This window comes from Bubalus bubalis, chromosome 20, assembly GCF_019923935.1.
Source record: "Bubalus bubalis isolate 160015118507 breed Murrah chromosome 20, NDDB_SH_1, whole genome shotgun sequence".
Lineage (NCBI taxonomy): Eukaryota > Metazoa > Chordata > Mammalia > Artiodactyla > Bovidae > Bubalus > Bubalus bubalis.
Genome location: NC_059176.1, coordinates 28467291 through 28479377, shown reverse-complemented (window position 1 = coordinate 28479377; position 12087 = coordinate 28467291). Strand labels below are relative to the sequence as shown.

Below are 12087 nucleotides of genomic sequence, written 5' to 3'. Positions count from 1 at the left end.
AAAACAAATTTGACAAAATTATAATTGGTTTGTGCTGGGTTTTATCTAGTTTTAACACAAATAGTGATTTTTATTACATACCACATATATTTGAGGGCATAAGAAATATATTTTTCTTGATTGTACAAAATGCTTCACAGCAAAAAGCTTAAATACAACTCTCTAGGAACACTTCCATGTTCTTATCAATGACCATAAAGTGAAGAGAGGATATTTCAAATTTCTGAGTGTCAGTGTAGGGGAAAGTGGGATGGAAGGTGACTGAGATCCACAGTTAGGTGACTGGCAAGGTCATCTAATTAGGAGGCTGCAGAGTTGTGGATGGAACCCAGGATTTTCTTATCTAAAAATGCTGCAGATTTGTGTACTCAAGAAGAAGGGGCTGCTGCTGCTGCTGCTAAGTTGCTTCAGTTGTGTCCAACTCTGTGCAACCCCATTGACGGAAGCCCACCAGGCTCCCCCGTCCCCGGGATTCTCCAGGCAAGAACACTAGAGTGGGTTGCCATTTCCTTCTCCAATGCATGAAAGTGAAAAGTGAAAGTGAAGTCGCTCAGTCGTGTCCGACTCTTAGCAACCACATGGACTGCAGCCCACCAGGCTCCTCCATCCATGGGATTTTCCAGGCAAGAGTACTGGAGTGGGGTGCCATTGCCTTCTCCGGAAGAAGGGGCTAGGGAATCTAATTACAGCTGTCGAAACTTTCAAAACTCAATTAGGTGTGTGTACGGTCCATTGGTGTCGAGCTTTAACACCTGCCTACTGCCATAAGTACCGTGTTTCACGACAACCCCAGCTTCAGCACACTTGCTATTAGCAGCTAATTCTTTTTTACAGAGATTCACAAATTGAGAATAAAGTTCTAATCCCTCTTCTTTTCCAGAGTTACAGTGATACTGCATGCTTCTTCCTTTTACTCTACCCCCAAGGGTGGCTTGAGGGATGATAAGAATGTTGCCAGGTAGATCCAATATAGAGACGTGCTTGCCATTTTCTGTTTCACTTAATTTCACATTTAACAGTGTATTAACTGGGTGGGGAAGAAAGGGAAAACATTTTAAAGTAAAAAACAAACATGAAGAAAAACAACAATCTTCTACTCAGCAAATTTCATGTTGAAAATCCAATTTGTCAGCTCATGCTTTTAACCCAAGGTCTCTATGTAGATTTCAAAAATGGCTTCAGTAAGCTAAATGATCTAAGCATGAAAAACAAGGAAGATTTCAAGCAGAAAATGGCATGATGTTTTAAATCTGACTTGGCAGTTAGGATCTTCCTGCAATAAAATCATCCAGAAAAGACTACAGAATTAACCATATACCAGAACTTTAAAATATTGCTTCCCTGAGGGATATATGAAAAGATTTTGCCTTTTTGTTCCTTTTTATATCTCAGAGCAAATCCTACTGGAAAAGACCGTGATAGATCCTCCACACACATATTATGCTTTATAACAAAGAATATTAAATAAAAACCTTAGTGCATTTATTATTTTAAACTTAGTTGCCTAGAGTTCTAAGCTGAAACAAAGATTCCAGGTTCAATTCTGTTACAAACTAGCTGATTTTGGAGTTTTATAACCTCAAAGGCATTATTAATATAGACTAATCATTTCATCAATACAAACATCACCAGTGGGAGAAGGATAAAGGTGAAAGGTAGAATCATCAGAAATTCATTGTCACAAAAATAAAATAAATTCACTGTCAACTGGAAAAGTAAATCCAAAGGCATAGAGTTACTGGCATTATCTTCACATACATACTGGAAAATATAGGATTATTACTTTTATGCCATTTATGGAAAGTACACTCACAGCTAATAAGAAGTGTCAAAATAACCATAAATGTTTATGTGAGCTAAAAAAAAACTAAACTTAGAGAACTTTTACATTTCAACACTGGCCAGTTTTCAAAGCAATAAGCAAACGAAATGCCTAATATAAACACTCAGGGTCTTTCTACCTCTACAAGGCGTATAAGTAACTTCTGCTTATAAAGAATAGTCCTGAGAGGATGCAAATGGTAAAAGAATTACTGAAACCTCACATTCTTTTGTGAATAATCAGGCCTGAAAAGCTATGGTTTCTGGTGGGGTATCAATGGTTTCAATTTGAGAAAGCCTGTAGCAAATATCAGCAAGGCTTTTACTCTACAAATCAAGGAATTAACCTGGTGAAAACCTGCCAAGGTGAACACCCAAATGAATTTCTAAGCTATGCATTAAGCACTATCAATTTTCATTTAACTAATACCTATTTTAAAATACTTCTAATTTTCTCTATTATAAATAGGACTTTGCTATATAGCCAGCAGTCCTTATTGATTGCTTTTAAGGAAACTGTAATTCTCCAGAGCATTTCATTCCACAGAAATCACTACCCAGCTATCCAGGCCTCAGGCCAGTGACAGACTAAGAAGGCAGTTTTGAAATAATAAGCCAGAAAGGTAAATGCAATTTATTATACTTCCATACATCTCCCTCTACTGGCTCTGAGAATTCAATTAACGCTGTTGGCATACAAAGATGGGCTTCCCCTATGGCTCAAGCAGTAAAGAATCTGCCTTCAATGCAGGAGACACAGGAGATGGGAGTTCAATTCCCCAGTCAGGAAGATTCTCCTGGAGGAGGAAATGGCAACCTATTCCAGTATTCTTGCCTGGAAAATCCCACGGACAGAGGAGTCTGTCCAGAGTTGCAGAGTCAGACACAAGTAAGTATGCATGCATTGATGATTGATAACACAAATATCAGTTGTTATTGTTGCTAAGTCACGTCCGACTCTTTTGGGACCCCATGGACTGTAGCCCACCAGGCTTCTCTGAGCATGGATTCTCCATGCAAGTATACTGGAATTGGTTGCCGTGCCCTCCTCCACGGGATCTTCCCAATCCAGGGATTGAACCTGTATCTCCTGCATTGCAGGCAGATTCTTTACCACTGAGCCACCAATATCAGCATGTAGAAGTAAATACAAATACAAATGTCAGTAAGTAGAATTAAAATGAGATGATGAATTAATTAATGGCATCTTGGGGCTTTCTTTGGGGCTCAGCTGGTAAAGAATGTGCCTGTAATGTGGGACACCTGGGTTCAATCCCTGGGTTAGGAAGATCCCCTAGAGAAGGGAAAGGCTACCCACTCTTGAGAATTCCATGGACAGTACAGGCCACAGTGTTGCAAAGAATCAGACACATCTGAGTTACTTCCACTTTCACTTTTTGGAAACTCAAGTATCTCTAATGATGAATATGGGAAGCAAAGCTTTGACAGGGCCCCTGAATCTCTGTCCAATTATACTGAAGATGAATTGAGGAAGATTATGCACATTTCTATGTTAGTCATGCTACTTCAGACTTTATGGCTATAACTGGTTATTATGTTCCCAAGAGGTACATGATTTGACTGGAAAAATCTGAATCCATGTAATAAGTATGAGGTGGGCTGTTTAAGAGAATCCCGTCACACTGGCATACTTTGCCTCCTGGAATAGAGGGAAGTACAAGCTACTTCTATCAATAATAGATGGACTTGTTTTGCTTATAACTCACACCAGTAGAATGTGATTCTTAAGAGTCACAGTTCTTTACTGAGAATCATGATATATAAAAGCTTTGTGTTATAAACTGTCCACTAGAAGACTTAAGGTAGACTTTTAACTGACCACAACCTCATGCACATATTCAAAGTATACTCAGAAAGACATACATGTATGTACACAGGATTTAATTACTACATAACAAAATGTGGCTTGGGTTTGGCTGGTTCATTTTGCCTTATTATAATTAGGATCCATTTAAGAATATATAAAAACAAGTTTAGAAAGTCAACATTAAGTCGTGAAAAAAATGCCCTTCCTGTTTTTGAAGATTTCTACTATATACTTTTTACGGTCAATAAGGCCTTAATTCAAAGCAGAAACAGACAGAATGCCCAACATCCAAGCATTAAATCCCTACAATCATCCTCTCTAACAAGAGACCTCATTTTATTTTCTCTTTAAACACTTGAAAGCTCTGTATTATCCTCCAGATTCAAATTTCAAACTATTACAGTTACTGGCTTTCCATCCTTACCTATCACAGGCCCTTCTCAAGTCTAGTTTTCAGCTTCTGACAAAGTTGTCAAACATGCTTGATGTCTCAGCATAAAATCTCGTCTAGAAGCTTTAGCCCTTTGTTCAAATCGTTCTTCATTGCGCTATTAACGCTTGAGTTCCACTGTTCAAAGCTCTTCTAGGTTAATTAACTTCTGCCTGCTTCAATTACCCATCTGTATAGTTTATGTGTATGTGTTAGTCACTTAGTCATGTCCGGCTCTTTGTGATCCCATGGACTGCATCCCGCTAGGCTCCTCTGTTCTTGGGATTTTCAGGCAAGAATACTGAAGTGGGTAGCCATTGCTTTCTCCAGGGCATCTTCCTGATCCAGGGATCGAACCTGGGTTTCCTGCATTGCAGGCAGATTCTTTACCATCTGAGCTACCTTCTTATTAATCCAACTAATGAGTATTGCCTTTACTAATGAAGAGAAAGATAACCTGTCCCCAACTTTAGGGACAGCTCCACTATTTCAGGCTTTTTTTTTGGACATAATTATTCTATCAAATACTGTCTTGAGATGGCATATGGTTTGACTTGGTATATCTGAACCTATGTCATTATCAAAGGAATGTGCAGTAGTATAGACTATTTAGAACACTGGGAAGATGGAGGCAGGTAAATTATGCCTGCAGAGATGCCAGAACACTGACTCTGTTTTCTCTGCCCCTAGGGGAGGTGTGACTATGATGACACCAAACTTGATTCAAGAATATTTATATGCATTTCCTACAAAGAATTTACAGAATGTAAATTTTTCCATAATAATGATATAAGCCTGATCTACACAGATTTGAACCGCATCTTGCATATACAGTGTCACCTACATGCCCCTGTTAAGGCCTCTAAGAGATAAGTAAACTATATTAAGAAATGCAGCATCTGTTTCTCTCTGTGTGGCCACCCTGCTTCCACAAGTTTCTGTATCCTTGGATAAATACTGCTGTGTTGTCTCTGTGTGTTTTTGTACACTCTTCTAAACCAGTCCATCAGCCATCCAAAAAGCTGAAGATATTTTAAAAGAATTCCACCACACTTGCTTACATTAAGCTTTGGAACAGGAAAATAAATAAAGTCAACAACAGTACACAGAGTTAAGTCATTTACAACTTACACACCTGTATAATATAAGATTGTACTCTTTGCTCCTTCTGGTTCATCTATTGCTATTCACTCTCACTCCTATAAAACAAATAATACTAAACACATACCCATTTTGGGAAGAAGTTCTTTATCAGCTCCCTTGAAAAAGCACACGTAGATCACTAATCCTCTTTGAACCTATGAGAAACCACAATAAACTCAGATCAGAAACTTCTATAGAGAGATAGAGGAAAATGAATAAAATTTTACAACTGTTATAGGTAAGAGGTTAAACGCAGAAGAAGAGAAATAACTTTTTACAACAGTCTTGACTTCTTAAATATGTGAGAAAATATTTTTCTATATTCAATCACCTCAGTTATCACTTCTTTCAAAAATCAAGTTAAAAATACAGTCAAGGTAAATATTTTCATAAGGTAAATTTGTAGAAGTAAGACCCCTGGGTGATTTTAAAATCCAGATAAACCTGGTGAGCTCAACAAACTTTTAAAAAATAAATTGATGGCACCTAAAAAAAAAAAACCAAACAGCCAAGAGCAGTGAAGACCCCAAGTTATACCTTCAAACCTCTAATCAAAATCATTTGGATTATGAACTAGACTTCTTCCCTGGTGGCTCAGACAGTAAAACATCTGTCTGCAATGCAGGAGACCCGGGTTCGATCCCTGGGTTGGGAAGATCCCCTGGAGAAGGAAATGGCAGCCCACTCCAGTATTCTTGCCTGGAAAATCCCATGGACGGCGGAGCCTGACAGGCTACTGTCCATGGGGTCGCAAAGAGTCGGACACGACTGAGCGGCTTCATTTCACTTCGCTTCCCCTCCTCAAGTAAAGCTGACAGATTTAGAAACATTCAGTTTTGCAGAGGCTTATTCATTCAACATCAAATGAATTCACATAATATCAGATATGACTGATGTATAAACAACATTGTGACTTACATGTCTTTTGACATCATCATTCTTCGTTCTTACTAATCCATTTACTTGTAAATAATAAAAACAAGGGTCTGATTCCATTGCAATAAACTCCAAGAAATTTCTGTCCTATTATTTTTTTGTTACTTTTGTTAATTCTTTAAATACACACAGTGATTAAACCTTGGAAATCGCATTCATATTAAGTTCTACATCAAGAGGTTGTCTGTTATCAGGAATGTAAGCTTATTTTATATAATGACTTGGACATTTCTTTCTTAGCTCTTGTAGGAGAGAGACTATATGGAGAAGACATTTGATAAATGACTTTCATTTTGCTGCAAAGTGAATCACTAAATTTTTTATTTTGTAGATTAACCTTTTGAGTCCAAGAGGTATTGTGAAAATTAAAGGAGTTAATATCTGTAGAGTACTTAGAACAGTGCCTGGTTCATAGTAAGAGCTATATAATTGCTTATTAAGTACATGAAAAGAAATTTAAGGACTGAAACACAATTTATTTTACATCTTAACTCCCAAAGTACTTTATAGACTGTTTTGTACATGATAGGGGCTCTGTTGAGTGCATTTAAGTTCAACTTTATCTTATAGGCTCTATGTGTTATCTAAATAGTCTGCTAAATAAATAGAAACACAGCTCTGCATTCACACCTGATCTATCTGGATAGGAAGTAACCTTCTACAAGTGCCATTGTCTTTCAGAGGACTACGGTGAAGCTGGGGAGAAGGAAGACAGATCTCATTGTTCTATCAGCCCTTTGACCCTCTCCCAAAGCTCCTCAATAAAATAGCTTCATCCCTCCATCAAAAAAAAAAAAAATTAAATAGTGCTCTTGGAACTAGCAAGTGCCTCCAGCACATACCCACAATAAGGAGGTGGCAGGTGGAATGATACAGATCCCTGCATCACCATCACAGCCCTCTCCCCTGGGACTGTTTTGGCACAGGGCAAAAGTTTTCAAGCACATTCATATTGGGACATGTTATGAGGGGAAGCTCAGAGTAGACTCTGGTTCAATCCCTGGGTTGGGAAGATTCCTTGGAGAAGGAAATGGCAACCCACTCCAGGCTTCTTGCCTGAAAAATCCCTTGGACAGAGGAGCCTGGTGGGTTACAGTCCATAGGGTTACAAGAGTCTGACATGACTTAATAACTAAACAACATCAGATTTAAGCATCTAATTACTTGCATGAATAAATGCCTGTTCTTATCACTCACCACATACCACTCCTCATTAAGGTATTTTCTTTTAGTTTATCACAACAATAGCTCTTAAATTGTGACCTACAAATTCCCATGTTCAAAACAGAATCACTTTCCTTATAGCTTCTTTTGGTATAAACAGAGCATTTCAAATATATAGAGAAGTACAGATAATTCTCACTGTAGGTTAAAAAAGTTCATGCCTCTCAGGAAGAAAAACATTACTGTGAGAGTAAAGATCTAAATGAATGAAACCAAGAATACGCAAAGTAACCTTCAAATCTTTGTGACAATTAAAAAAGAAAGCTTTTAAAAAATTATAACTGTTAATAACAATGGAGGATGCTTGAGAAAGAGGAAAGTATTTACTCTCTAATTACTGGTCAACTCTTTATACTAATTTAACCATGTGTGGGAGTGGAAGAGAAAGCTTTAAAATAGCTTTAAAGTTTATAAACACACTGATAGTTTGGCAGGCTGCAATAAACTATTTGATTTTGCATAAGGAGATGTGACATGAAGCATATAAAAAGATAAAGAGGCATGGAAGAAATCTAAATGATTAATAGTTTGGGATTTAGAATCCCCTGAAGCAAAGGGGATGACAGAGGATGAGATGGCTGTATGGCATCACCGACTCAATGGACATGAATTTGAGTGAACTCCGGGAGTTGGTGATGGACAGGGAGGCCTGTCATGCTGCAATTCATGGGGTCGCAGAGTTGGACACGACTGAGCGACTGAACTGAACTGAAGCAAATATAAAAATAGGCAACTCTTTGGAAAGGATGGCAAAAAAGAATAAAATTTCAAAGTAAGGAAGATAAATTTTTAAAAGGCCATAACAAAAGAAACAAGAAATGAATTTTTGAGAAAGACAAAGGGAGGGCAAAAATACCAGAATGTTTATGCTTATAAATATTCAGTATTTCCAAATTACCAGACAGTAACATGGACCCAGGAGCCTGGTAGGCTGCAATCCATGGGGTCGCTAGGAGTCAGACACGACTGAGCGACTTCACTTTCACTTTTCACTTTCATGTATTGGAGAAGGAAATGGCAACCCACTCCAGTGTTCTTGCCTGGAGAATCCCAGGGACAGGGGAGCCTGGTGGGCTGCCATCTCTGGGGTCGCACAGAGTTGGACACGACTGAAGCGACTTGGTAGCAGCAACAGATTGTGATGTAAGAATAGTCATCCACATACGGTCTATGTGTTGTATTTAAAATAATAACGAAGATTGTGTTACGGAGCACTAGATCTGGGATGGAATTCAGCAGATGAGTGAATGAAATGATCCATTAAAGTTTCTTGGTACCTCCAAAAGTTTTATTTATTATTACAAGTTTTTCCCCTTCTGCGAGTGGTCCTGCTAAGTCACTTCAGTGGTGTCCGACTCTTTGTGAGACGCCATGGTCGGCAGCCCATCAGGCTCCTCTGTCCATGCCATTCTGCAGGCAAGAATACTGGAGTGGGTTGCCATGCCCTTTTCCAGGGGATCTTCTCCATCCAGGGATCGAATTTGCAAATTTTACGTCTCCTGCATTGGTAGGCGAGTTCTTTACCACTGAGCCACCAGGGAAGACCTCCCTTCATTTCAGCTTACTCCAAAAATAAGTCAGGGCCTCAAAGAACATGTTTTTGCATGGAATTTTGCATATGGGCAGGCTGTCTTAAAAAGGCAAATATTCAAGTCGAAGGACATTTAGCGTAAATGTTTAAAATTCTTTGGAGGAAGCGTGTTTGATAACAATGCCACTTTTAAAGCAGTGGTCTTTGTTCCTAGTGTGAAATAAATCAAATTTTTAAGTTTCTTGAGAAAGGAAGTTTCATGGGCAATCTCATTACTGTGCTAACACCTAGCTGCACCCAACATAAGACGGAATTCGACGGGATCTGGAGTACAAGTCAAAACAGATCTTCAGCGTTTGCAACACGTCCAACCTAGAAGCTCGAACCAGACCACCACAAGTCACCAGCAGCCCGAGCAAGGCGCCGGGAGTGACAAGGCTTTTTGCTCTTTTGAAGCAAGAGGTCTGAGACTGCTAGGCCTGAAGTACACCGAGCTCAGGTAGATCGTTTGAGAGGAAGCTCAAATTCCCGGGGTCCCTCTTAATCTCCTCTGGGAGTCCGAGGGAGAAGGGGCCGGGGCCGGTGACGCAAGACTGAGGAGAAAGGCGAGGCCAGGCAGGAATTAACGGCAGCGTTGGGCGGACGGGCCAGGAGTCCAGCGCCGACCGCACCACCTGCCAGGCGCCAGGAGGCTGGCTCGGAGTGAGCGCGGGGTACGAATCACCAGGACAGCGCGGTGAGAACCGCCCCTGCGCATCACAGGATAACCGGAGCTGCGGGGCCAACGTTACCTCCACCCATTCGGCCTCGACGTCCCCCTCGGCCGGGCGTACTTGCAGCCGGGCGTGCAGGCACTGCTGCAGGAGAGCCCGGGCCTGAGGCGTTCTGCCACTGTCAGCCATAGCTCAAGCTGCGTGGATATCCCACAGGTTCCGGCCTCGCGCCGCACAGGCCCGCCCTCAACGTTCAGGGAGGATGGGGCGGGGCGCAGCGAGACGGAGGAACATCCTGGTCGCTCGTGGCCCCGCCTCCAGGAGGGCGGGGCCTTTGCCTGGCTCTCCGGTGACCCGGATGTGCGAGCTTCACAGCTCTGTCTATACAATCTTTAACTCTACCCTAACCTACAACTCGGTAGAAGACGCTCAGTGGATTATTTTAAAAGATTTTAAGGACCCAGTGGTTCTCTTCCCTGCATACCTTTTTAAGACACATTTTTCATCTCAGAACGCGTAAGTTTCCAAACGTTAAACAAAACTAAATCTGCATAAATCCATATTATGTCCATTATGAAGATAGGTAAATAGAACGAGTCAATTGAATCACAAAACAAGCGTAAGTGAAACTGAAAGGTATAATAAATCTTTCAAAACATTACCCCAATCAGTAAAGCAACACTGCCACCTTAATGCTATATAAATCATTCTGTTCTCGCGGTTGTGGAAAGGTATTGATAGGCTATATGAATTCATATTTGAACATCAGTCTTTCAGAGAATATACTCACTAAAAATATTCTTATACAAGAAAGCCTGTGATTGTTAATAAATTTTAAACATGCTCCTAATTGTAAAAACTATATATTCTGTGGTGTTTCCTGTAAGTACATATTAGAGTGTATGTAAAATTAAATCCTTGATTTTCTTTCCCACATAACGTATTTCTTGAACCTGCATCAGATCAGCATTATTTTTCTATGGGCTTGAAGGATTTAGATGAGGAATAATAGTGTTACCCTGACTGCATTACCCAGGTCATTGATTTGGGCTCAACTGGCACAATATGCCTATACATTTCTCTCTGTTGTTTTAGAAGATGACATCACTGACAGTGTTGCTATCCATACAAAGTAGTGTGACTGAAGAAAATAATCCGTGCGTAATCAAAGGTCCTTTCTACACAGAATTGAAACTGCCTGTTTGTTGGTTATCTTGCAGGCTGCCTGCACACATTTGTAAAAACAGCAAAATCTCATATTATCTCTGATTGCTGCATTGCAGGGGTTCATACATTTGTTGACATTTGTCTGCAAAGCACAGACAAGTTGCATTGTCTGCACTCTTATGTCTCTATTCTCTTTCACTCCCAGACTCAAGTTTTACAGGGCTTGAAGGCATTTTGACATAGAGGTGCTTAACCTTGACCTTGAATGAGAGAGGACTTCATGTCCATTTGTATATGGATGTAGGAGATAGGGAGGTCTCTTGAAAATAGTCTATGGTTCCCAGAAATTTTTACACAATGAAGGGACTTCAGCAAACTGGGAAATCCTTCTTGTGAATAGATGGAGTCTGGTGGGTAATGGTTAGCCTGTCAAAAAACACGAGTTACTTTTAAATCTTTATGTTGGGTGCTGATCTTATTCTTTCCTTCTACCTGCAGAGGGCAGTAGAGAGTAGGCACCAAAGATAAAGTATGTACTTTCTGTATTTTATTTATTTTTTGGAACCTCTAACCTCATTCCACAGAGAATTTAAGAAAGTCAGCTATACCTGCAATAAAATAGTGAAATGTGAATAAAAATAAAGCATAAGAAGTAAAGGAAAATGGAATTATGTCAGTTGCAATGTGGGAAATTGAAAACAGACAAGACTGTTTTTGACTGGAGTGCTGAGCTGACAATGTAGCAAAGTTTTCACAGATATGTAACTGTAATTTTTGTTATGAGACAGCTATGTTCATCATGTGTAATTCTGAAGTGGATCATGTTGTACAATTTTCTTCAAGTTAGAAGTAAAAGGCAAAACACAACATTAAGTTGGCTCTAGAGGAAGGTTAACTGGAATGTAAAGAGAGCTTTTCCTTGTGAGAATACAAGAAATCACTGGGCAGAAATAGTTCTGAAACACAGTGCTGAAAGGAGACCATCTGGATAGCGTGTTAGTTATAAATGCATTCCAGGCGCTCTGAAATGTATAATAATTTAGAGTTATTTTAAGTGATTTAATTCATTCAAGTTGGCTGCCCCAAATTTTAATGCTCACAAATGTTTCACAAACATAAAAAAATTGAGAACCACTTCTGAAAGATCCCTTGCAGCTGATAGTCAGCTTCCTGATTGCAACAAGGAGTAGTCTGTTTCATCATTCTTGGAATGAGTGGAGCTTTTCCTAAGATTTAGCTCTAAAATGAGCCTCTCGCCTGAGGCTTTACATGGAAATGTTAATCAGTAGAAAAG

General features: G+C 39.7%; 1 protein-coding gene across 1 annotated transcript; it reads right to left on the bottom strand.

The window, feature by feature from the left end:
• Window positions 1–564: 564 nt before the first annotated feature.
• Window positions 565–9931, bottom strand: DTD2 (D-aminoacyl-tRNA deacylase 2). Its single transcript, XM_006056611.4, has 3 exons — window positions 9705–9931; window positions 5308–5377; window positions 565–1027 (listed from the first exon to the last, which is right to left on the bottom strand). The coding sequence occupies exons 1-3, from the start codon at window positions 9813–9815 to the stop codon at window positions 702–704; spliced, it is 507 nt and encodes a 168-aa protein (XP_006056673.1). The 5' UTR covers window positions 9816–9931; the 3' UTR covers window positions 565–701.
• Window positions 9932–12087: the final 2156 nt, after the last annotated feature.

Coding starts and splice junctions, on each gene's coding strand:
- DTD2 (XM_006056611.4), bottom strand. CDS start 9,815: ATGGCTGACAGTGGCAGAACGCCTCAGGCCCGGGCTCTCCTGCAGCAG. Junction 5,378..9,704: donor TCGAGGCCGAATGGGTGGAG/GTAACGTTGGCC, acceptor GGTTTCTCATAG/GTTCAAAGAGGATTAGTGAT. Junction 1,028..5,307: donor AGAACTTCTTCCCAAAATGG/GTATGTGTTTAG, acceptor TTCCCCACCCAG/TTAATACACTGTTAAATGTG.